Here is a 27080-nt window from a genome sequence, read left to right as displayed (position 1 = left end):
CCTGCGCGTCTCATTCCGAACCATACTGTCTAGTCACCCTGGCCATGTTACCGCGGGTCCCGCGCGCTAGTTTTTCTAGTCTGGCTGGCTATTCCCACGTTATGCCCGGTCCATAATTAGACAGCATAAGAAAATGAATATGGGGGCCCTTGCAAACGGCCAAGAGGATATAGGAGGCAATTGATTGCGCTTCCTTTTGTGGTGACAGACGTTCTCATCAAGAGATCCGCGGTTAAATCTGGGGAAATTTATCCGCGGTTAAATCCCGGGAGATTTATGTTGGTGTAAATTGGGAGCGCGCTGACTACGCCGAGATGCAATATCACTACTTCTTCTTCTTCTTCTTCTTCTTCTTCTTCTTCTTCTCCTTCTTCTTCTTCTTCCTTTGTTTCTTTGCTACTGCAGCTAGCATGTTCGTGTTGTTGCTGTTATTTGCTTATTTATTCATACTTGCTGTCGTTTTTCTGTTAGATTTTGAGGTTATGGTCAGTAAAGGTAGCAACTTAATTAAAATGAAAATATTCGTATTCCCAAACATCTCTGGTGTAAGCTTAACCGGTATTAATAATAATAATAATAATAATAATAATAATAATAATAATAATAATAATAATAATAATTACTAGAGGGATCGTTTGATTCTGATCCCAAGTAGAAAATCTAAGTCAACATGAATATAGACATCACAATTGGAGTCAATTCTTATCTCTCCTGATGGTCGAGTTGTCAAAGTGGGTGACAGTTTTTGTTTTGACTCTGGAGGCATCAGTTTGAATCCTGGCTCAGGCCGAAACACATATCATGGAAAGGTATTTCCGTCTGGATCTTTATTCCTGTAATAGACAGAATTCAATCACTACACACACACACACACACACACACACACACACACACACACACACACACACACACATATATATATATAATATATATATATATATATATATATATATATATATATATATATATATGAGGATACCTTAATGCAGTGAAATAGTTTGTGTATAACCATGATTAGTAAAGCTGTGCAAGTCAGGGACACCATGACTAGGTTGGTTTGTTGTAAGCGATCAAACTAAAGTCTTTTAAATTCCTGACAGTGGACATGTTTCTTTCTTGCTAGTGGGTCTGTTTCAATTCCTGACAGTGGACATGTTTCAATTTTTATAGTGGACATGTTGCCATTCCTGATGGTGGACATGTGTCAATTCCTGATAATGGACATGTTTCAAGTCCTGACAGTGGACATCTTTCAGTTCCTGACAATGGACATTTTAATGTTCCTGACAGTGAACATGCTTCAGTTTCTGACAGTGGACATGTTTCAGTTCCTGACAGTGGACATGTTTCAGTTCCTGACAGTGGACATGTTTCGATTCCTGATAGTGGACATATCTGAATTTCTGACAGTGGGCATGTTTCAGTTCCTGACAGTGGACACATTTAAATTCCTGACAGCGGACATCAATTCCTGATATTGGACATGTTTGAATTCCTGACAGTGGACATGTTTCAGTTCCTGACAGTGGACACGTTTAAATTCCTGACAGTGGATATCAATTCCTGATATTGGACGTGTTTGAATTCCTGACAGTGGACATGTTTCAGTTCCTGATAGTGAAAATATTTCAATTCCTGACAGTGGATATGTTTCAGTTTTTATAATGGACAGGTTTCAGTTCCTAATAGCGGACATGTCTCAATTCCTGATAATAGACATGTTTCAATTCCTGACAGTCGACATGTTTCAGTTCATGACAATGGACATGTTTCGATTCCTGATAGTACACATGTTTCAATTCCTGACAAGGGACATGCTTCAATTCCTGACAGACAGTGGACACGTTTCAGTTTCTAACAGTGGGTATGTTTCAATTCCTGACAGTGGATATCAATTCCTGACATTGGACACATTTCAGTTCTTGACATTGGACGCATTTCAATTCCTAACGTTGGACATATTTTAATTCCTGACAGTGGACATCAATTCACGATAGTGGACCTGTCTCAGTTCCTGACAGTGGACACGTTTCAGTTCCTAACAGTGGGTATGTTTCAATTCCTGACAGTGGATATCAATTCCTGACATTGGACACATTTCAGTTCCGGACATTGGACACATTCCAATTCCTGGCATTGGACATATTTCCATTCCTGACAGTGGACACGTATAATTCCTGACAGTGGACATCAATTCATGATAGTGGACCTGTCTCAGTTCCTGACAGTGGACACATTTCAATTCCTGACATTGGACATATTTCAATTCCTGACAGTGGACACGTATAATTCCTGACAGTGGACATCAATTCATGATAGTGGACCTGTCTCAGTTCCTGACAGTGGACACATTTCAATTCCTGACATTGGACATATTTCAATTCCTGACAGTGGACACGTATAATTCCTGACAGTGGACATCAATTCATGATAGTGGACCTGTCTCAGTTCCTGACAGTGGAGACGTTTCATTTCCTGACAGTAGACAAGAAACCACAAATGTTTAAGCAGTCCCGAGATGAAGCCTGAGGCCTCAAATCGCGACGAGCAATTTGGTGTCTGAATTCCCAAAATGTTTTATCACGAAACCACATTTTAAGCCTAAAACCATAATGTCAGGCGACGTCTCCTCGCCCTGGCACTCGAATAATTGTCACTGTCTCATCAACGTCCGAGCGAAAGAGAGACCAAGTCTCTGCCCCGACAATAAAAAGTGTTTTTAAGAGATCCTCGCTCGTTGCATTATCTACCGTCCAGCCACGAGCAGTGCCGCGATTAAGCCAGCGTCTGAAGTCCTTCATCCTCGTTAGCGGGCGAAAGTGAGAATAGATTCTGACCAAATTGTGACATTAAGTGTCCTCTAGAATAATAAACTTCAGCCAAGACTAATGAGGGGACCTCTGAGAGACCTCAAAGCGAGTCGCTTCTGATCGTTGGAAATTATTGAGACGTCCGGGAGGAACATGTTGCGAGGAGGGTTTGTATCTAACAAGAATGGAAAAACCAAGGTTTTTTTTGTTCATCAAAGACAAATACATTTAGGTTTTGAGTAAGTATGATAAACATAGGATTATAGAGTAATAAAAGTAATTAGGAGAGCTGTTTATTTATTACAAGAATGGAAAAACCAAGTTTTTTTTTTTTTTATCAAAGACAAATACAGTCAGGTTTTGAGTAAGTATGATAAACATCGAATTATAAAGTAATAAAAGTATTTAGGAGAGCTGTTTATTTATTACAAGAATGGAAAACCAAGTTTTTTTTTTTTTTATCAAAGAAAAATATAGTCAGGTTATGAGTTAGATAAACATCGGATTATAAACTTTTTATTTGTTTCAAGGCAAATGGAAAAAACAATTTCTTATTTTTGTTTATCAAAGACAAATTCACTCAGGTTTTATTATTATTATTATTATTATTATTATTATTATTATTATTATTATTATTATTATTACTTGCTAAGCTATAACCCTAATTGGAAAAGCAGGATGTTATAAGCCCAGGGGCTCCAACAGGGAAAATACCCCAGTGAGGAAAGGAAATAAGGAAAAATTAAATATTTTAAGAAGAGCAACGAGATTGAAATATATATCTCCTATAAAAACTATAAAAACTTTAGCAAAATAAGAGGAAAAGAAATAAGATAGAGTAGTGTGCCCGAGTGTACCCTCAAGCAAGAGAACTCAAACGCAAGACAGTGAAGACCATGGTACAGAGGCTGGGGCACTATCCAAGATTATTATTAAACGAATAGATACACGCCCATCAACACATAACCTTTACAACATAGTAAGTCTCTCAAAAAGAAAATTCCAAATTTCAAGAAATTCGGTCAAATAGTTTTTGAGTAATGCTAATCACAATCAAACATACAAGCAGTGGGTAGCAAAACATAAAGGAATTTATATAAGTCTATCTAAACAACTTTTGCAACGAAGTACGTCCCTCTTAAAATAAAAATTCAGTTTATGAATATATCAAGAATACTCTGTACTTGCTATTGGTTCAATTACTATTGCAGTACCGTGAATCATACTATTATCATTATTAAATGCTAAGCTACAACCCTAGTTGGAAAAGCAGGATGCTCTAAGCCCAGGGGCCCCAGCAGGGAAAATAGCCCAGTGAGGAAAGGAAATAAAGAAAAATTAAATATTCTAAGAATAGTAACATTAAAATAAATATTTCCTATATAAACTATGAAAACTTCAACAAAACAAGAGGAAGAGAAACTAGATAAAATAGTGTGCCAGAGAGTACCCTCAAGCAAGAGAACTCTAACCCAAGACAGTGGAAGACCATGGTACAGAGGCTATGACACTACACAAGACTGGAGAACAATGGTTTGATTTTGTAGTGTCTTTCTCCTAGAAGAGCTGCTTACCATAGCTAGAGTCTCTTCTACCCTTACCAAGAGGAAAGTAGCCACTGAACAATTACAGTGCAGCAGTTAACCCCTTGGGTGAAGAGGAATTGTTTGGCAATCACAGTTGAGTGTAGAGAAATAGAACTTTTATTTGGTCGACGGTTTCATTAAAATCTAGCTCGGTAGATTACCTAAAAATTGCCTGATATACAGTATAGCACAATGATAAAAACGGGAAGTAGAGAGAGAGAGAGAGAGAGAGAGAGAGAGAGAGAGAGAGAGAGAGAGAGAGAGAGAGAGAGAGAGAGAAGAAAATACACAGTAGTAAAAGTAAAAAAATGAGAGTAAAAAACAGAAACCCCAGAGAGAGAGAGAGAGAGAGAGAGAGAGAGAGAGAGAGAGAGAGAGAGAGAGAGAGAGAGAGAGAGAATACACAGTAGTAAAAGTTAAAATTGAGACAAAAACAGAAACCCCAGAGAGAGAGAGAGAGAGTACACAGCAGTAAAAGTAAGAATTGAGACAGAAAAACAGAAACCCCAAAGAGAGAGAGAGAGAGAGAGAGAGAGAGAGAGAGAGAGAGAGAGAGAGAGAGAGAGAGAAGAAAATACACAGTAGTTAAAGTTAAAATTGAGACAAAAAACAGAAACCCCCGAGAGAGAGAGAGAGAGAGAGAGAGAGAGAGAGAGAGAGAGAGACTTCAACTAACGGGGTCATTAAATTACACCGTGGACAGGTTAGTAGGTAAAAGGGCTTCAATAAAACAAGAGTTGACACTCCATCTAAAAAAGAGAGGACGTTCGAGATAAAAAACGCCGATGGCTTATCAAAACGGAGTTGACTGACATCAAACTGAAAACATCAATCAAACATCACTTCAATTATTAATATTCCTTAAATTCTACGCTGGAGTGTCTCCCGAAGTCCCCCAGCAGGAGCGTTGTGCCCCCAGCGGGTCGTAGGTGAAGGCCACGGCGAGTGGCGACTCCATGCCTTGGACAGATGGGACCCAGACAGGTGTTGTGAGCCTCTCTCAGCATCCGGCTTGGAGGTAGAAGGGTGTCCCCGGAGGGCGAAGTGTCCACCTGATTAGGCTAACAAAGTGCAGTGTTCGTTTATCGAGAGAGAGAGAGAGAGAGAGAGAGAGAGAGAGAGAGAGAGAGAGAGAGAGAGAGAGAGAGAGGTCAAGCTGGAAGAAAGGAAGTGTATTTTTGCCCACTTCATAATGGGTAAAAGTTGAATTTATGCAAATAGTTATACTTTATAACCAGCAGTCTTTATATATATATATATATATATATATATATATATATATATATATATATATATATATATATATATATATATATATATATATATATATATGTGTGTGTGTGTGTGTGTGTGTCTCTGTGTGTGTGTGTATTTTCTTTACAGTTAAACAGATTTAGGAACAGATAGCGTGATTGTGAGATGCTTAATATTATCTTGATAAATGGTACAGCTATAATATAGCATGACGGTGAGCTCCCCCCCCTCCAACCTTATCTCCCCCAGCCAATACCCCTTCTCCTTAAAGGGCCTAGAAAGAGAGAGAGAGAGAGAGAGAGAGAGAGAGAGAGAGAGAGAGAGAGAGAGAGAGAGAGATGATGATGATGATGATGGCAACGCTCAAGGTTTGACGTGTCCAATTATACAGCCCTCACGACACTAATCTCAAATCCCCCATCCGTTCCTTAAGGCTCACGACGCCACTTGGAACTGTGGCTCCGAGGAACTTTACAGACGGAGACGCGTGTCGCTGTGTTGACCCGAAGGAAGAGAATCTTACGCTCTTCGATGCTGGATCATCGCCATCGGGCGGTGCTAATCTAAAACAGCTATTGTCAATAGGGGTGATGTTTATAGACTGCGCTGAATTAGCCGAAGATTTATAGGCTAAGGAGCCAATCTTGACGTTCTGGAGGTTGGATGAATCCTCCGAGTCTTCGACGCATGTGCTCACGTGCGATACAAAGCGGTTATTATTATTATTAATTGCTAAGCTATAACCCTAGTTGGAAAAGCAGGATGCTATAAGCCCAGGGGGCTCCAAACAGGGAAAATAGCCCAGTGAGGAAAGGAAACAAGGAAAAATTAAATATTTCAAAAACAGTAACATCAAAATAAATACCTCCTATTTAAACTATAAAAACTTTAACAAAACAAGAGGAAGAGAAATAAGGTAGAATAGTGTGCCCGAGTTTACCCTTAAGCAAGAGAACTACAACCCAAGACAGTGAAAGACCATGGTACAGAGGCTAGGGCACTATCAAAGACTAGGGAACAATGGTTTGATTTTGGAGTGTCCTTCTAGAAGAGCTGCTTACCATGGCTAAAGAGTGCCTCCTCTTTTGAAAAGTTTAAACTTACAACGAATGATTTTATGTCGAAAAAGTGACATAGGTCTCTTTGTAGTTTATTTGCGAAAGATCTATTTTAATGTTGTTGCTGTTCTTGAAACATGTTATTTAGATTGTTCATTACTTCTCTTGTAGTTTATTTATTTCCTTTCCTGACTGGGCTATTTTTATCTGTTGGAGCCCTTTGGCTTTAACCATCCTGCTTTTCCAACTATAGTCATTTTTTTTTTTTTAGTGAGGCAGATTTGCACCGACTCGCAGGGGTGCCCTTTTAGCTCGGAAATTTTCCTTATAGCTGATTGGTGGGAAGTATTTTTGTCCGAATACTTCCGACCAATCAGCTATCAGGAAACTTTTCCGAAATAAAAGGGCACCCCTGCGAGTCGGTGCAAATCTGCCTCACTAAAAAAAATTGACTATAGGGTTGTAGCTGAGCTACTGTAGTAATAATAATAATAATAATAATAATAATAATAATAATAATAATAATAATAATAATAATAATTACAATTACTTGTGACATATGTTCTCTTATGATAATAATAATAATAATAATAATAATAATAATAATAATAATAATAACAACTACTTGTGACATATGTTCTCTTATAATAATAATTATAATAATAATAACAACTACTTGTGACATATGTTCTCTTATAATGATAATAATAATAATAATAATAATAATAATAATAATAATAATAATAATAATAATAATAATAACAACTACTTGTGACATATGTTCTCTTATAATAATAGTAATAATAATAATAATAATAACAACAACAACTTGTGACATATGTTCTCTTACGGGCTGCCAATGCTTTTAGAGGCCGTGTTCCGCATAAGTTGAGGCTACCCAAAACACGAGCTAGGTAGAAGGGCACTAGGTAGAGAGCATGCCTTCGTCATTCTGGGCAATCCTAATTTGCTCTTAACTCCACTGCGTACTTATACTTCGGTGTATTGTCTTCAAAATACAATTGATTTGTCCTATGTCATACCCCACATGTCCACCAAGTTTCATTAAAATTGGTTTAGTAGTATTTATTTGCTTACTTGATTACTTGTTTTAGGTTTAAATCCAACCCTCCACTGAAGTCGAGTGAACTACTTCTCTTTGGGTCCATATCAATCATCTAACGAAACATTTTCATTATAACTTATACAATTCTTTGATTGTAGCGTCTTCCAAATCATATGATCTTGTGAAAAGTAATGTCTTTAGTTTCTTCTTAAATTCAATTGCTCCCTTTAGGTCCTTCATTTCAGTTGGCAGTTTATTATAATGTCTAGGCGCACAGTAGCTGAAAGCCCTTTCACCAAATTTACTATTTGTTCTTGGTTCAGATAGTCTATATTTGCGTATTGTTGCTCACAAACAAAAAATAAACCAACAAAATACTTGCCATTTACTAAACATTCCGAGTATTTTCAAAGCGCTGCTGCGTACTTGTACTTAGATGTATTTTACCCGAAATGTTACACATTCATCCTTGGGTCATACCCAACATGACTACCAAATTTGGTCAAAATTGGTACAGTAGTTTTTGTGTAAAGTTGCTTACAGACAAACAAACATGAATAAATGAATGATCCAAACTGTTACAGATTAATCCTTGGGTCATACCAAACATGACTACCAAATTTGGTCAAAATTGGTACATTAGTTTTTGTGTAAAGTTGCTTACAGACAAACATGAATAAATGAATTATCCAAACTGTTACAGACTCATCCTTGGGTCATACCAAACAGGACTACAAAGTTTGGTCAAAATTGGTACTGTTGTGTAAAGTTGCTTACAGACAAACAAACATGAATAAATGAATTATCCAAACTGTTACAGACTCATCCTTGGGTCATACCAAACATGACTACCAAGTTTGATCATAATCGGTACAGTAGTTTTTATGTAAAGTTGCTTACAGACAAATACATAAACGACGACAGGGGTGAATATACTATTGCGAAGATAACAACAGTAGAGGGTTATAAACATTGAGTTACTGTATATACATTGTTCATCATTTATTCTAAATATGTTTTATGTTCATTTCAGATTGACCGTGGTCATGGTTCAATAATAAAGAAATTTGAATAAATGGACCAAGCTCTTATTTATGACCACGGTCAATCTTCATTGCCTCCATTGTTCACAAAAGCACTAATTATAAATAGCACGTTCGTCCTCTTCCAAGTTAGTGGGCAAAATTGTGGAAAATGTACAACTCTAAGGAGAATAATTAACCGATTAACACGAGCTCATTATCCTCAGTAATAAAACCTGTCCCGGAGACACATGAACATTTTCAAGGCGTTTCATTCCGCTTACTAACTTGTTTCCAAAAACCGTAAATTTTTCGACGGTTATGTCCCTGTCCGTGAACGTGCAGAATCATTTTCAACAGGACGCGGTTGCTTCTGGGGTCTTTTTTATTGGCTAATTTATGAACGGTTTATTCGTAACATCACAATTACTAAGCTTCCACATCCGTTTATGGACACAAAGGCTTCCCGTCTGTAAATTTACTAACACATGGTATTATTATTATTATTATTATTATTATTATTATTATTATTATTATTATCATACACATAGGCTTCCCGTTTGTAGATCTACCATCATATGGGATTATTATTATTATTATTATTATTATTATTATTATTATTATTATTATTATTATTATTATCATCATCTAAACTACAACCCTTGTTGGAAAAGCAGGATGCTATAAGGCCAAGAGCTCCAACAGGGAAAAATAGCCCATTGAGGACAGGAAAAAAGGACATAAATAAACTATATGAAAAGCAATGAATAAAGAATATAAAATATCTTCAGATCAGTAACAACGTTCAAAAAAGATCTCTCATATATAACCTATGAAGAGAGACTTATGTCAGCCTGTTCAACATAAAAGAATTACTTGCAACTTTGAGCTTCTGATTTTGAGTGTTGATTCTCAAATCTAAAAATCTAAAAAAAAACCGATATTTATCAGGTTTTATGATTGTTGTGGCCTAATGGTAACGTCTCTGCTTGCTGATCGCCAGACTGGGGTCCGAAACCTGCTCAAATTTGTTAGTTCCTTTACTGTCTGCAACCTCACCATCCTTTTGAGCTAAGGATGTGGGTTTGGGGAAGCCTGTAGGTAGTAGGTTGGCCAGGGCACAAGCCACCCGTTGAGATACTAAAACTAGAGAGTTATGGGGTACTTTGACTGGCCAGATAATACTACATTGGATCCTTCTCTCGCCTACACATACACCAAATAGTCTGGCCTATTCTTTACAGATTCTCCTTTGTCCTCGTACACCTGACAACACTGAGATTACTAAATAATTCTTCTTCACCCAAGGGGTTAACTACTGCACTGTAATTGTTCAGTAACCACTTTCCTCTTAGTGAGGATAGAAGGGCCTCTTTAGCTATGGTAATCAGCTCTTCTAGGAGAAGGACACTCCAAAATCAGACCATTGTTCTCTAGTCTTGGGTAGTGCCATAGCCTCCGTACTATGGTTTTCCTTTGTCTTAGGTTAGAGTTCTCTTTCTTGAGGGTACACTCGGACACACTAGTCTATCTTGTTTCTCTTCCTCTTGTTATTTTAAAGTTTTTATAGTTTATATATGAAATATTTATTTTAATGTTGCTTTTCTTAAAATATATTATTTTTACTTGTTTCTTTTCCTCACTGGGCTATTTTCCCTGTTGGGGCCTCTGGGCTTATAGCATCCTGCTTTTACAACTAGGGTTGTAGCTTAGCAAGTAATAATAATAATAATAATAATAATAATAATAATAATAATAATGATAATAATAATAATAATGTTTACCTGCTGAGTCATCAGCAGCCATTGCCTGGCCCTCCCTGTCCCTTGCTTAGATGGAGAGGTGTCGTGGGTGTTGTTGATATATTTAAGGTGAGTCTTCAGGCATTGTTTTTATATATTTATTCCAAAACATATTTTAAAACCTGAATGTGGAACAATTTTTAATGCTTAAGATTATTCTAGATGGTTTCTTTTACTTTCTTGTCTGGCATCTCTTTACTATCATGAGAATGATTTTGTTTATTACAAGCAGTTTTGCACCAGCTCAGGAACTTTTTGAACCTGCGTGTGAAAGTCTTGATCATTTTGCTGTCTGGCGTCTTGTAATAAATTGTTTTCCCTTGATTATCTCAAGTTCATAGCAATATCTTTTACTAATGATATCTCTATGGTGAATACAGACATAATCAGATAGCATAGCTTTATATTATTATTATTATTATTATTATTATTATTATTATTATTATTATTTGCTAAACTACAACCCTAGTTGGAAAAGCAAGATTCTATAAGCCCAATGGGCCCAACAGGGAAAATAGCCCAGTTAGGAAAGGAAACAAGGAAGAAATAAAATATCTTAAGAACGGCAACAACACTGAAATAAATATTTCCTATTTAACTATGAAAACTTTAACAAAAACAAGAGGAAGAGAAACTAGATAGATTAGTGTGCCCGAGTGTACTCTAAAGAAAGAGAACTCTAACCCAAGACAGTGGAAATCTTTAACCTTTGAATCATGGGTAAGTAATTTCAAATTATCATTATAAGTAGTATTATGTTGAAAGTATTTTAGAAGTATTGTTCTATTCTCTTCTAATCAAGGCGCAGACCTACCGTCCCGAGCCAGGAAGGGAGAAGTAGAAGACGTAACGTTGTAAACAATCATTGAGGACTAGACGGACGGAGACTAGTGCTCTGTACGACCGCGAGTTTAGAAACAGGAAAGGTGACAGGCGCCGCCCTTGCTAAGTATCCAGTATCCTGTGTGAACATCTGAAAATCTACCCACAAGACCTGAAGGCAAAGATCCCATGTTACACATATAGTGTAACAATCTACAGTATCATACACACACAGGTATATGAAGTTTACCTATGTTCCTTTCCTCACTGGGCTATTGTCCTTGTTGGAGTCCTTATAGGACTTGTAGCATCCTGCTTTTCCAACTAGGGTTGTAGCTTGGCTAGTAACGATAAATAGGCTTTTAGGATTATATAAATTGCTGGTATGATTTCCTGCAGTTTTTTTAATTCGTGTGATGTTAATTTGTTCATCTAATTTTTTTTTATTTGTATATATATACATATATGTATATATATATACATATATATATATGTATATATATGTGCATGTATATGTATATATATATATTTATATATATATATATATATATATATATATATATATATATATATATATATATATATATATATATATATATTATATATATATATATATATATATATATATATATATATATATATATATATATATATATATTATATATATATATATATATATATATATATATATATATATAATGTGTATATATACATATATATACATATATTTATAATGTATATATGTATATATATACATATATACACACACACATATATATATATATATATATATATATATATATATATATATATATATATATATATATATATATATATATATATATATATGTATATATATATATAAAACGTTGCCTCACAAATTCTCTGAAAGGCACTTACTACTCTTGGGGTAATGATTGCATGATTTTGAGTAGTGGGTAATGTATAACGTTGGTTCACCGATTTTTTCATTCGCCAAAATACTCTCATAATCGGCGAACGAGCGTAGCGCAGCATGTATAGCTTGCCAGAACAGAGGAGCAGTGAAATAATGTTTAATTGGGAGCGTAAAGAGCCACGGCGGAGCACAAGTAAGTGAATAATTATTGTTAGTTCATTAACCAACATACTCGTAAATACATTAGAATACTGTAGGGTTGACGACGGCAGGAAGGATTCTCGTTTTCTATGCAAGCAGTAGGCTTGAATTAATGATTTACAAATGCCAGCTAACCCAACTCCTTTAAGAAATCAAGTGGCAGTTAAATTCTACCCATGTAAATGCTCTGAATAGGTAGGGTACTGCATGCATCGGAGCACATCTTACGGCTCATGTACAATATTGAGTTCTCCCACTTTAGTTTTATAAATAAATCTTATCAATTAACCAAGAATATTTCTTATATAGTTGTTAGATTATGCCATATCACCATAGGCTCTCTCAAGATCAGAATAAATTTCGATGATTTGACACCTATTTAAAGATGCTTTCTTGAATTGGGTTGGATAATCTGTGAAATATATGCTGCCCAGCTGCACTGAGCCTGTAACTGGTCGAAAGGACTAGGCAATGAAGAATGAAGAAAAAAGAGAAATGATAATCTAAGCAATTTATCTGCAATGGATCGATTATTTTAAAAACCATGGCAAGGAAAAATTCAGCCTTTAGATTCCAGTTATCAAACTAACATGTAACCTATTCTTGTCATCTTTATTTGCTTACAAGCGAAACTTGTTATGGCAATTGGTATGTAGTTACTTGATTTCAAGCCGTCCTTACTGTATTTCTTAGCTTGATTGATTGCGTAAATTATGTCTATGAAGCTCCCTTGATGTTCGTATTGCTGCTTCACTAGAAGGTCGGTTTAATCGACATACCTGTAAAAAATTTTAAAAGCTTAAAATTTTCACATTTTCTATACCAACACTAAATACATGTTCTTAGTAAAGAAATGGAACATTCTAGCAGTAAGTGGTAAGAAGGGCAGAATTGCCGTTCCGGATTCTCTTTGTCCCTCTTGTTTCTTAGTCGTGACAGTTTACTTCAGACATTCTCCAGATTGTTTGCTTATTACTGTGCATTAACATGTCTTCCTCTGGTTTTGTTAGCAAGTACTGTACTGCGGGGAGTGTGGACGAGAATTGTTCTGGGAGATCATGATCCGCATTCCCTTTGTGTATCGTGTCAAGGTCAATACTATTATTTAAATAACTTGTGAAGAGCAAGTTTCCCTTAGGGTACCTCTTATAAAAATTGTTTCAGTGGCTGCCAATCAAATTAACAGTTTAAAGGTTTAAGGTTTAAAGGCTACTCATGAATGGCAGAGGCAAGGAACAGTGACAATGCCCTAGAGACTGACAATATATATATATGTGATCAGCGCCCAAGCCCCCCCTCTCCACCCAAGCTAGGACCAAGAAGGACCAGGCAAGGGCTGCTGATGACTCAGCAGATAGACCTGTAGGCTCCCCCAAACCCCCCATCCTTAGCTCACAAAGATGGTGAGGTTGCAGCGATCAAAGGAACTAACGAATTTGAGCAGGACTCAAACCCCAGTCTAGCGTTCACCAGTGATGGACGTTACCACATCGGCCACCACAAAGCTAGCGTACGTCAGGAAGAAACAAAGAGACTGGCCTTTCAGTTACTATTTATCACCAGAATGTTCCTAACTATACTGTGGGCATGTGTTTATTGAAGGGAAAGATTCTAACTATACTGAGGGCATGTGTTTATTGAAGGGAAAGATTCTAACTATACTGAGGGCATGTGTTTATTGAAGGGAAAGATTCTAACTATACTGAGGGCATGTGTTTATTGAAAGGAAAGAAAATGGAAATTTGTTTTAACTTCAGAATTTTACATCTCGATTAAACCTAACTTCTGGAGAAGAAGCCAGAAAGACATCAGGAAAGTATAGACATAAGAAATTTTATTGTTGACCTTAAGTTTTTTGTTCCTAGTCAAAATTTATAGATCAAGGTTTTGTTAATTACCAACACTTAACATTTTTTTCTTTTCAAGAAAGACAGACAATTTTGATGGATCAGGATTTTTTTTATTGTATATATAGAGGTCCTAGTTATTGTTCTTAATATATATTAATGTCTAATTTTAAGCCAAATCTCTAAGACAAACTTTTTATTCCTTTCAGGGGAGCCAAAAGCTATAGCAGAAATCTATTGAATCTAGCATTAGGTAAGTTCTCTGATTTGTGAACGAACCATGGAACTATTTAAGACTGTAAATTTAATAAGCGGTGAAGGGCTCTAACATAAAACCTTTTTCTGTACTTTGAACTAACTAATGATACCTGTACTGTAGTAAACATTACAAAAATTTCATCGAAATTGTACATTAATTTTCTAAGTGTCAATTAAAACTAACATCAATGCTATGACCATGTTTTAATTCTTCTGTCCCATGTTTACAACTACAAACTTTTGCGAGTCATATTTTACTGAAAGGTTTTTCTTAGGCAGTACAGTAATGTATAAGGTATTACTGCGGTGCAGTACTGTATGTGTTGGAAACATGTAGAATGAGGAAGGGACAGGTGGGGAAAACTGCTTGAAGCTCTTCACAAGCATAGCATACTCCCTTTAAGAGGAGAGGTTTATGCTCAGCAGTCAGAAGAGCAGTAACCTTCCACAGACAACTAATAAGTAAGTTCATGATTTCATCCAGCTTGTTGGCATCTAGGAGCAACCAAATTCATCTGAGGCCTGACATGATCAACACTGTTGATCAGCGGGTGAATCGGTCTGAACGGGAAAATCATAGGCTTCCCTGGAAGCATTTGCCCGACAGTTCTACGGGGTGACTCGCAACCCAGCTGTGCATCTGCTATGTTGACTTGCTAAGGACAGAAACTGCTCCCTCCTTATGAATGTAAGCTACTATGGCGGTGTTAAAGCTCGTCAACACTGCCGAGTGTTTCCTCTCATGTTTTTGGAATGCTTGTATCCCTAAAGCATTGATGTAGATTCACTTCTGCTAACCACACAACTGATGTGAATAGGTTAAAGACCCACCCCTCCTTAGACACATCTGAGAACAGTTGCATTTCTGGAGGCCAACTGAGAAGACTTCCTTTTTGGGAGGGGGCTAATGAAGGACCAGGTTGGTGTCATTAGGAAGAGAAAAATCCCTAGTATAGATCAAACATGAGATAGAAGTGGTCCCAATTACTCTTCCCTTTGTTGAATGTGGTGGATAGAGAACCACGCCCCTATGCTGTGAGCATGGGGTTGTGCCCCCTTTCTTAGATCACTCATCATTGGTGATCTGCAAGATAGCGCTTCCAGCAAATGTTTGAGTGTGCCGATCACTTCACACTCCACCAATCCCTGAAAAAATGTCTGATGTAGATCAGAGTTCTCGCTTCTCTTGAAGCAGAGTCCTGCGGTCAAGCTAGCACCATATGACCATAAACTTTGACAAACGGCAAACTCTATGTGGAAAAAAGTTTTAAATAATCTCTTCGGTATTGTCATGGGTAATGCGAAGAATGACGACAAAGGAGTCTTAACGGAAGGCCGCCGCCTACATCGTCGTATGAAGATAATTATGAACAATTATACCCCCTAAGGGTCTGAATGAAAGGATGCATTATCAATTTATCCTTTACTCACATTCTTGCTTTGTTCAATTAATAACACAAAGCCAAAAAAGTATGAGAAACAGATAAAACAGCTTCAGATAAGATGAAACGGTATGACGGTACTCATTGCGGCTGAAGACAAAAGTGAGGATTCTGACATGAGGGGGGGATGTGTTACTTACAGCACTTATCACTTGATGTTAAACATTCCAACTCCACTTTAGAATATTTTAAAAGGACTTAAAGTTTGTATACACTTGAGAAGAAATGAGATCCTACGAACTCCACTCGCTGGTTTTGTTCAGCTTGCCATACAATGGTATGGGTTGTAGACATCCATTATCTATGTTTACATAATACCAATGGGTATATAAATGTCCAGTTCTATTTTAGTATGAGATGTAATTCTCTCTAAATCTGAAGTGTCCATGGACAGTTTAATGATTAGAGGCATAAAAAAAAGTTTGACACACCCTATGAAAAGATAGCAAAGTAAATTCATGTGTGGAGTGCAATTAGCTATAAACGTTACATGCAGTAAAATACATTTCATGGACTTATTTCATTTTGTTTGTTATATGCTCCCCTATCAGTATTGAACACATACTGAAAAATATATTATAATAGTTATCTGTGTTGTCAAGGTCCCAACTATTTCAAATGTTACTTAAAAAGGAAATAGTAATTTTTATCTGGTTTTAGGTACAAAACTTCAAATTTAAAGAAGGTAATATATGTGTTTTCCAGTTGATCAAATATCATTAAATCATATTTGAAAAATTAATCAATTTATAACATTGAAACATATTTGCCATCGGCACATCAGATCAAACCTAGCGCTACATCCAGATTTTGTAAAATCAAAAAGTAAACAGAATATACATTACTGATATCAGTGAACTAACATAAGGATTTAACCCTTTTACCCCCAGGCTATTTGGAAATTTCCAACCCTTAACCCCCAGGGGGTTATTCTCAGCACATTTTGCAGTATATTTTTTTTGAATTGCTCTAAAAGCCTTAATTTTTGTCAAAGAGAGGTCAGGTTGGTCTCATTCTCTTGGAAAATGCCTGAATTTTCTCAAAATATTATAAAAAAATATGAAAAAAAAAAATTTTTTATAGCATTTTTTTGGAATGACGGACCGGTACGTCCATGGGGGTAAAGGGATGGCTTTTGTGAAACGTACCAGTACGTCCTTTGGGGGTAAAAGAGTTAAGAGTTTCATAGAAGTTTGTTATCCCAAGAAAAATAATGCAAAAGCTTATATACTTTATTGCTCCTATTTACAAAATAAACTCATTAGGTACAATGATTTCAAATATTTACAGAGTATGTATAACTATCCATAAATGTGATCACAACCAATTTCCCTCCAACCCCAGAGCAGAATTGAATTCTTTTTCTTTAAGGTTCAATCTCCCGCAAGCACACTTCAGTTTCACTCTCGCATTCACTTTTTCTTTAAGGTTCAATCTCCCGAAGAATTGATTTCTTTTTCTTTAAGGTTCAATCTCCCGAAGAATTGATTTCTTTTTCTTTAAGGTTCAATCTCCCGCAAGCACACGTCCGTTTCACTCTCGCATTCACTTTTTCTTTAAGGTTCAATCTCCTGCAAGCACACTAAAGTTCCACTCTCGCATTCACTTTTTCTTTAAGGTTCAATCTCCAGCAAGCACACGTCAGTTTCACTCTTGCATTCACTTTTTCTTTAAGGTTCAATCTCCCGCAAGCACACGTCCGTTTCACTCTCGCATTCACTTTTTCTTCAAGGTTCAATCTCCTGCAAGCACACTAAAGTTCCACTCTCGCATTCACTTTTTCTTTAAGGTTCAATCTCCTGCAAGCACACTAAAGTTCCACTCTCGCATTCACTTTTTCTTTAAGGTTCAATCTCCAGCAAGCACACGTCAGTTTCACTCTTGCATTCACTTTTTCTTTAAGGTTCAATCTCCCGCAAGCACACGTCCGTTTCACTCTCGCATTCACTTTTTCTTTAAGGTTCAATCTCCTGCAAGCACACTAAAGTTCCACTCTCGCATTCACTTTTTCTTTAAGGTTCAATCTCCAGCAAGCACACGTCAGTTTCACTCTTGCATTCACTTTTTCTTTAAGGTTCAATCTCCCGCAAGCACACATCCGTTTCACTCTCGCATTCACTTTTTCTTTAAGGTTCAATCTCCTGCAAGCACACTAAAGTTCCACTCTCGCATTCACTTTTTCTTTAAGGTTCAATCTCCAGCAAGCACACGTCAGTTTCACTCTTGCATTCACTTTTTCTTTAAGGTTCAATCTCCCGCAAGCACACGTCCGTTTCACTCTCGCATTCACTTTTTCTTCAAGGTTCAATCTTCCGCAAGCACACGTCAGTTTCACTCTCGCATTCACGCTACTCGTGCCGCTTTTATAATTCCGAATTCTCGTTTTATACTGTACAATCTCTCATCAAATGATGAGGTTAATGGATTGATTCAGTAATTTTTTCACTTCTTCCAGATTTTACTGAATATGATGCAAAATTATAACGCTAATAATTCTAACACTTAAATTTTTTTATGAATGGTTCAGCACTGAAATATCTTTAAATTAATTTCTACAGTAACTATATTAATTTTTTCTTTTTCTGATTTTATTATGAGCCAAATTATAGAAACAATTTCAAGAAAACTTGAATCTTTTCATAGGAAATTACTAAAAAAAATAAATGTGTTTTGCTAATAATTTTTAGAAAACTTTAACCTTTTCTTAGGAAATTACTAAAAAATAAATCTTTTTTGCTCCAAATGAAATTTCAGCTTTTCAATCTTATAATCCATATTTACAAACAAACACATCTGTACTTTTGATGATAAATTAAGAAAATACATAACTCTTAGTTTTCATCTTACTATGACTAAGATTTACACAACCTTCCATATATATTTCATACATCGCATGTTTATAAATTCCATTACCATTAGCAAATATTAGTTTCTTTGTTCTGTTTTGAGTGTAAATTATTACTCGAAAACCTTATTACAAAACTTCACATCATGAGCAGATATCCCTGTTTATCTGTTACAGATCGTACACTTCCAACACAACTAAGAAAAAGATAAATTTCTCAAAAAAAATAGAAAATACATCAGTATAGTATATACATATATGCATAATTTATTCTTCATCATTCTACTTCTACCATCCATTTCCTAATATACACAGCTTAAATACTTCTTTGTAAAATAAATTTCTATTTTTGGTTACCAATACCATCTTCATTTACCAACAATTTCTCTTGAAAGTTTAGGATTAATCTTCCATTTATTTGTCAACTATTTTTAATTTTCCCTTCATTTATAACAAAACTATTTTCAATTTTTCCATCATTTATGTCAAAATCATTTTTATTTAACATTTATTTCAAAACTAATTTTTCATTCATTTCAAAACTATTTTTCATTTTCCCTTCATTTATATCAAAACTATTTTCAATTTTTCCATCATTTATGTCAAAATCATTTTTGTTTTACATTAATTTCAAAACAAATTTTTCATTCATTTCAAAACTATTTTTAATTTTCCATTAACTTGTCAAAACTAAATTAAAGTATTTTATTTAATATATCAATATTTAAAAGATTGTGCATTCAAGAACTTCAAATAGAACAGCACATCTTAACAGTATTGAATTTGCATATAAGTAGTGATGTTGAGGTGTTGTACACACCAGAAGTAACTTCAACATACATATCTTTCTCTAGTTAATCTTCAATCTTATATATTTCTAATTTACAATCAGCATAAAGCTTAATGAAGATTTTAATTTATTTCTCGATCAAAACGACATCATCATCGATTCCGTTATCTGTTTCTGGTGGCGATTCCACATCCAGAAGAACTCCCTCTTCGCCAAGCAAGTCGGAGCCATTTTCCCCTACGAGATCCATGGATACTTCCCAGAGCCTTGATGAAGTCGCTTCGTCCTGTGCGACTTCCGCTAGTTTCTCTAATTTACAATTGGCCAAGAAACCCCATTCCACTCCATCGAGCTCCTCTGAGACAGCACAGTGGATCGATGTCTGTGCACCCTGGGGAGAGAACGTTTAAAACCACGGCTTTACATTTGAAGAATAAAAGTTAATAGGATTCATTTAAAAAATAAGATGAAAAGTCAAGAACTTTCTTAATACTATAAATCAATATGCCCCCTGTGGCCGCGGGGGCATATAAAAATTAGAATGGCGCCAACGTTATCCCTGCGTGTCGTAAGAGGCGACTAAAAGGGACGGGACGAGGGGGCTGGGAACCCCCTCTCCTGTATAAAATTTGTACAAGACATCGACAAGGAGATGGAGCTGGGGGTAGAGTGACTGCTCCCCGCACTCTAGTTTTGGGGTGTTTGAATGTGTGTGGATGTAGTACGATAGAGAGTAAAAGATGTGAGATTGGAAGTATGTTTAGAAGTAGAAGGATGGATGTATTGGCCTTGTGTGAGACAAAGATTTAAGTAAAGGGTGAAATGATGTTTGGTGAAATGTCTGGTAGAGTGTCTGGGATTGAAAGGGGAAGAGCGAGAGAGGGTGTGGCGTTATTGCTGAGTGAATGGATGACAGGTAAAGTAGTGGAATGGAAGGAGATATCATCTAGGTTAATGTGGGTAAGGGTTAGGTTGGGTAGGGAATGTTGGGCGTTTGTCAGTGCGTATGGGCCAGGTAGTGAGAAAAGTGAAGAAGAGCGGAATGAGTTCTGGAATGAATTAACTAGGTGTGTAGAAGGACTGGGTAGAAGGAATTATGTAGTTGCCATGGGTGACTTAAATGCTAGAGTGGGCGCTGGAGAGGTAGAAGGTGTCATTGGGAAGTATGGTGTACCAGGTAAAAATGAGAGTGGTGAAAGACTGGTAGATATGTGTGTTGAGCAAGAGATGGTGATAAGTTCTGGCCTTTTCAAAAAGAAAGATAAAAATAAGTATACATGGGTAAGAGTGGCAAATGGAAGAGTAGTAGAAAGGGCATTAATGGATTATGTGTTGATAACTAAAAGAATGTTTGGAAGATTGAAAGACGTGCACGTGTTTAGGGGTATGGCTAACGGTATGTCTGATCATTTTTTGGTGGAAGGAAAATTAGTTGTAGCAAAAGAGTGGGGGAATAGAGTAGGTGGATGTAAAAGGGAGGTAGTGAGAGTTGAAGAGCTAATAAAACCGGGGGTAAAAAGTAAATATCAGGAAAGGTTGAAAATGGCATATGACGAGGTGAGAGTAAGAGAAACTGGTAATTTAGAGGAGGAGTGGAAGTTAGTAAAAGAAAATTTTGTTGGGATTGCAAGTGATGTATGTGGCAAGAAGGTTGTTGGAGGCAGCATGAGGAAGGGCAGTGAATGGTGGAATGAAGGAGTGAAGGTAAAAGTGGAAGAGAAAAAGAGGGCTTTTGAAGAATGGCTGCAGAGTAATAGTATAGAGAAGTATGAAAAATATAGAGAGAAAAATGTGGAAGTAAAGCGCAAGGTACGTGAGGCAAAGAGGGCAGCTGACCTGAGGTGGGGTCAGGGATTGGGTCAGTCATATGAAGAGAATAAGTAGTAGTTTTGGAAAGAAGTGAAGAGAGTAAGGAAGGCTGGCGCAAGAATTGAAGAGACAGTGAAAGATGGAAATGGAAGGTTGTTAAAAGGAGAGGAGGCAAGGAAAAGGTGGGCGGAATATTTTGAAAGTTTGCTGAATGTTGAGGATAATAGGGAGGCAGATATAATTGCTGTTCCAGGTGTTGAGGTGCTAGTGATGGGAGATGAGAATGAGAGGAAGTGAGGAGAGCACTAGATGAAACGAGAGTAGGAAAAGCATCTGGTATGGATGGTGTGAAAGCTGAGATGTTGAAGGAAGGGGGTGTGACTGTACTTGAATGGTTGGTGAGATTGTTTAATATGTGTTTTGTGTTGTCAATGGTACCAGTAGATTGGGTTTGTGCATATATTGTACCACTATATAAGGGTAAGGGAGATGTGCATGAGTGTTGTAATTCAAGAGGTATTAGTTTGTTGAGTGTAGTTGGAAAAGTGTATGGTAGAGTATTGATTAATAGGATTAAGGATAAAACAGAGAATGCAATCTTGGAAGTACAGGGTGGTTTTAGAAGAGGTAGGGGTTGTATGAATCAGATTTTTACAGTTAGGCAGATATGCGAGAAATATTTAGCAAAAGGTAAGGAGGTGTATGTTGCGTTTATGGATCTGGAGAAAGCATATGATAGAGTTGATAGGGAAGCAATGTGGAATGTGATGAGGTTATATGGAGTTGGTGGAAGGTTGTTGCAAGCAGTGAAAAGTTTCTACAAAGGTAGTAAAGCATGTGTTAGAATAGGAAATGAAGTGAGTGATTGGTTTCCGGTGAGAGTGGAGCTGAGACAGGGATGTATGATGTCGCCGTGGTTGTTTAACTTGTATGTTGATGGAGTGGTGAGAGAGGTAAATGCTCGAGTGCTTGGACGAGGATTAAAACTGGTAGGCGAGAATGATCATGAATGGGAGGTAAATCAGTTGTTGTTTGCAGATGATACTGTACTGGTAGCAGACACAGAAGAGAAGCTTGACCGACTAGTGACAGAATTTGGAAGGAAGTTGAGAGTTAATGTGGGTAAAAGTAAGGTTATGAGATGTACGAGAAGGGAAGGTGGTGCAAGGTTGAATGTCATGTTGAATGGAGAGTTACTTGAGGAGGTGGATCAGTTTAAGTACTTGGGGTCTGTTGTTGCAGCAAATGGTGGAGTGGAAGCAGATGTACGTCAGAGTGAATGAAGGTTGCAAAGTGTTGGGGGCAGTTAAGGGAGTAGTAAAAAATAGAGGGTTGGGCATGAATGTAAAGAGAGTTCTATATGAGAAAGTGATTGTACCAACTGTGATGTATGGATCGGAGTTGTGGGGAATGAAAGTGATGGAGAGCCAGAAATTGAATGTGTTTGAGATGAAGTGTCTAAGGAGTATGGCTGGTGTATCTCGAGTAGATAGGGTTAGGAACGAAGTGGTGAGGGAGAGAACGGGTGTAAGAAATGAGTTAGCGGCTAGAGTGGATATGAATGTGTTGAGGTGGTTTGGCCATGTTGAGAGAATGGAAAATGGTTGTCTGCTAAAGAAGGTGATGAATGCAAGAGTTGATGGGAGAATACAAGAGGAAGGCAAAGGTTTGGGTGGATGGATGGTGTGAAGAAAGCTCTGGGTGATAGGAGGATAGATGTGAGAGAGGCAAGAGAGCGTGCTAGAAATAGGAATGAATGGCGAGCGATTGTGACGCAGTTCCAGTAGGCCCTGCTGCTTCCTCCGGTGCCTTAGATGACCGCGGAGGTAGCAGCAGTAGGGGATTCAGCATTATGAAGCTTCATCTGTGGTGGATAATGTGGGAGGTTGGGCTGTGGCACCCTAGCAGTACCAGCTGAACTCGGTTGAGTCCCTGGTTAGGCTGAAGGAACGGAGAGAGTAGAGGTCCTCTTTTTGTTTTGTTTCATTGTTGGTGTCGGCTATCCCCCAAAATTGGGGGAAGTGCCTTGGTATATGGATGGATAAATCAATGGATTTTTGTCAAATAAATATTTCCTATATAAACTATAAAAACTTTAACAAAATAGGAGGAAGAGAAATAAGATAGTGTGCCCAAGTGTACCCTCAACCAAGAGAACTCTAGTCCAAAATTAAAGAACAATGGTTTAATTTTGGAGTGTCCTTCTCCTAGAAGAGCTGCTTACCATAACTAAGGAGTCTCTTCTACCCTTACCAAGAGGAGAGTAGCCACTGAACAATTACAGAGCAGTAGTTAACCCCAAGAGAATAGTTTGGTAATCTCAGTGTTGTCAGGTTTATGAGGACAGGCGAGAATCTGTAAAGATTAGGCCAGACTATTTGGTGTATGAGTAGGAAAAGGGAAAATGAACCGTAACCAGAGAGAATGATCCAGTGTGGTACTATCTGGCCAGTGAAAGGACCCAGTAACTCTCTAGCGGTAGTATCTTAACAGGTGCCCTGGCCAACCCATGATACTGGCAATGCCTGATCTGCTACAGGAGTTTGTGTAATCTCTTGATAAGGATAGTAACCTCTTTAACACTGTGCAGAGGAATCAATAAAGGATCTATTAGTCAAAAGTGAAAGGACTTAATTTTTTAATTTTCTCAAGCTATCATCTAACAGTCCAAAAACCTCTAATCTAAGTTGGCCCTTAAAAATATTGGATTAAAACCTTCAACATCCAGAATACCCAAATCAATAACCTGACCTGACAAAGGGGATACCCAGAAAGTAAAACCAGACTCCAAACTAAGACTTCTTTCTCTTTCCTTATCCTTGGCTCTTCTAATTTCACAAAATCTATCTGGAACAAACTTGAGACATATACCTGTAATATTCCTAATAAAAGGAGGAGTTGAAACCAATAGAAAAAGGAGGCAAAAACAAATGCCTAAAAATGTAACAGTTAGCCAAGACTGCAGCAATGATGGAATGAGTATTTGCCCAATCTATACGTTGGCTCCTCATACCATCAGGAACTTAAAGGGGCTTTTGTATATGGAAAATCTTTACTACATTTTTTTTTTTATAACAGTCAAGCTCTTCCTTCTTTGAATGAATAGCACATGAAACTTGGTAGTTCCATTGAAATAATACATTTTAAGGAATAACAAACATTACAAAAAACAAGGCTCTTTAAACAAATTTAAACTGAAGAGTTGGAAGATCCAGGCCTACATCGCTGAGGACAATGAAGCTTGAAGTAGATGATGAATGGAGAAGTATTGATTTAAAAGCTCAAGATAAGAGACGACTAGTGAAATCTAACCGAAGGCCTTTGCGTCAATAAGCGTAGGAGGAAATGATGATGATCATCATCATTATTACTAGCTAAGCTACAACCCTAGTTAGAAAAGCAGGATGCTATAAGCCCAAGGGCTCCAACAGAAAAAAAATAGCCCAGTGAGGAAAGGAAGTACAGTAAGGAAATAAATAAACTACAACAGAAGTAACGAATATAAAATATCTGAAGATCAGTAACAATGTTAAAATAAATCTGTCATATATAAACTATGGAGAGAGACTTATGTCAACCTGTTCAACCTCATAAACATTCGCGAAAGTTTGCATTTTTTATGTATATTCCAAAATGTTCTGGTTAAGGTTAAGTGTAGGATACTTTCTAAATTATGTCATTAATCAAAGGGGCAGACCACCTGCACTATATAACAAGTAAGGGAGTTACTACACTATTGAGTATTATTAATTAGCTTAACCACATCTACGGAGTTCAACTAATACATTCACTTCATGATCAAAATGTTAGGATAGAAATATGCAAGCTAATATGCACGCTGTTTCCTACTGAACTTCAAAAGTTCAAACTTACAGTGAATGTTTTTATGTTGAACAGGTCTACATATATCACTCTACATAGAATATGTGACAGATCTATTTTAATATTGACACTGATCTTAAGTTATTTCATGCTCTTTATTCATTAATTCTCATATAGTATATTTCCGTTCCTCAATGGGTTATTATTCCTGCTGAAACACTTGGGCTTATGGCATCCTCCTTTTCAAACAAGAGTTGTAGCTGAGTTAGCAATAATAATAATATCTAAAGAACTATCAAATAAACATAATTATCATAAAGAGGCGTTTGTATCACTAGTCTTACCTGCTTTGATGTGCGCATGAAGAAGAACATGATGGGAAGGAAAAACAGCTTCTTAGCCCAGTTAAATCTGACGGCAGAATGACGCAACAGTCCTGTGTACACAAACCCTGGACACAGTACGAAGGTACCAACTCCTTTACCTGAAAAAATATAATAGAAATCCCTTAGAATAATAGATTTTTAATCAAGAGTAGATTAAAGTCATACTGTACACATCATGTCAAGTTGATTTTTAATGAGAAATAGAAAAAGTAAATTTTATATATTTTTGAAATATTCTCGCACCTAAAATATATTTCTTGTAGAAACTTAAAAAATGGAGAAGTATCCAATTACTAATTGTATTAGCAATATGGGGTTGCTTATAGTGGACTATAAGGTATGTAAGACTTTTTATAAGGTTTTAATCCCAGCAAGTGGTTTGCCATGTTAAGCGGCTACTATCAACTTAAACCCCAAGTTTCCTAACAGTGTCCCAAAAGAAATATGGAAGAGAAAATATAAGGAAGGAAAGGCCAATAACTCATGTATAGGGTGACTGAAAACCCACCTCTAAAGGGCAGAGACATTGGAACCCTCTGGGAACTTGGATGTAGATGGGAATTTCCCATGCCTAGAATGAGAGAAACAATCATTAAAAATGATTGACTCTCGTACTATTATTCATACAATTGTTGTAGCAATATATGTATTCAGAGCTTTATAATCACTATCCCTATCTGTCTTGACCGTTAACTTACGAAAAAAGTTAGGGGAAACTAAAGGAAGGATATGTAAACGAAATATTCAAAGATAATTGGGCAGGAAAGAAAAGAAAATGACAAATTTGGAAGTATGGTAATTTGTATTTTTCCTAACGTACAAACCTTTAGCTATTTAATGGGGATTATCTTTCCAGTTCCACCGAAAGATAACCCCTATTAAATAGCTAAAGGTTTGTTAGTGACAGAACCAACCAAAACTTCAGTAATGAAATTTGTTACTTCTATAATCACTTGATGTTCATATTGCTTCTTCTCCAGAAGCTTGGTTTACAGAAATTTTTTCCCTCAAGTTTATAAAAATATCCCATTTTCTTTCCTTTCAATAGACACATGCCTCTAGTCAAGTGATGTGACACCCGAGCGGTTAATTGCAACAAGTGAAATGCCATGGCCTGTGATAACAGTTTTTATATGTATTTTAAGGATAAATATCAATAAAACCAAACTTCTGGAGAGGAAGTAATATGAACATCAGGGTAGGTTACTAAAAATAATATGTCGTTGGTTGCATCTTAAGAATTACCAGAATAAATATGGTAAAGTAAACAAGCTGAGCAGAATGAGGACATATCTACCAAAACAGAATGAAACCAAAAGCAAAGGCCAACTGCTAAAAGGAAGAGAAACAAAATAGAGTAAA

The 27080-nt window shown here is 36.7% G+C and overlaps 1 protein-coding gene and 1 long non-coding RNA gene across 4 annotated transcripts in view; one reads left to right on the top strand and one right to left on the bottom strand.

Moving 5' to 3' along the window:
• LOC137651879 (uncharacterized) overlaps nt 1-14818 on the top strand; it is a 192791-nt gene extending 177973 nt beyond the window's left edge. Inside the window, exons 2-3 of the long non-coding RNA XR_011046115.1 lie at nt 11401-11655; nt 14576-14818. This is a non-coding gene — a long non-coding RNA (uncharacterized lncRNA). The remainder of the gene's footprint in view (nt 1-11400; nt 11656-14575) is intronic.
• A 2466-nt stretch (nt 14819-17284) lies between these two features.
• LOC137652138 (retinol dehydrogenase 11-like) overlaps nt 17285-27080 on the bottom strand; it is a 72737-nt gene continuing 62941 nt past the window's right edge. For all 3 annotated transcript variants that reach the window (XM_068385336.1, XM_068385335.1, XM_068385334.1), the window contains exons 6-7: nt 25677-25816; nt 17285-20092 (exon numbers count right to left, since the gene is read on the bottom strand). In XM_068385336.1, the coding sequence (XP_068241437.1) occupies nt 19829-20092; nt 25677-25816 (404 nt within the window). In that variant the 3' untranslated portion in view covers nt 17285-19828. The remainder of the gene's footprint in view (nt 20093-25676; nt 25817-27080) is intronic.

The sequence above is a fragment of the Palaemon carinicauda genome, chromosome 13, assembly GCF_036898095.1.
Source record: "Palaemon carinicauda isolate YSFRI2023 chromosome 13, ASM3689809v2, whole genome shotgun sequence".
Classification (NCBI taxonomy): domain Eukaryota; kingdom Metazoa; phylum Arthropoda; class Malacostraca; order Decapoda; family Palaemonidae; genus Palaemon; species Palaemon carinicauda.
Note: the sequence above shows the minus strand (reverse complement) of the source record. Positions and strands in the feature narration are given on the sequence as shown.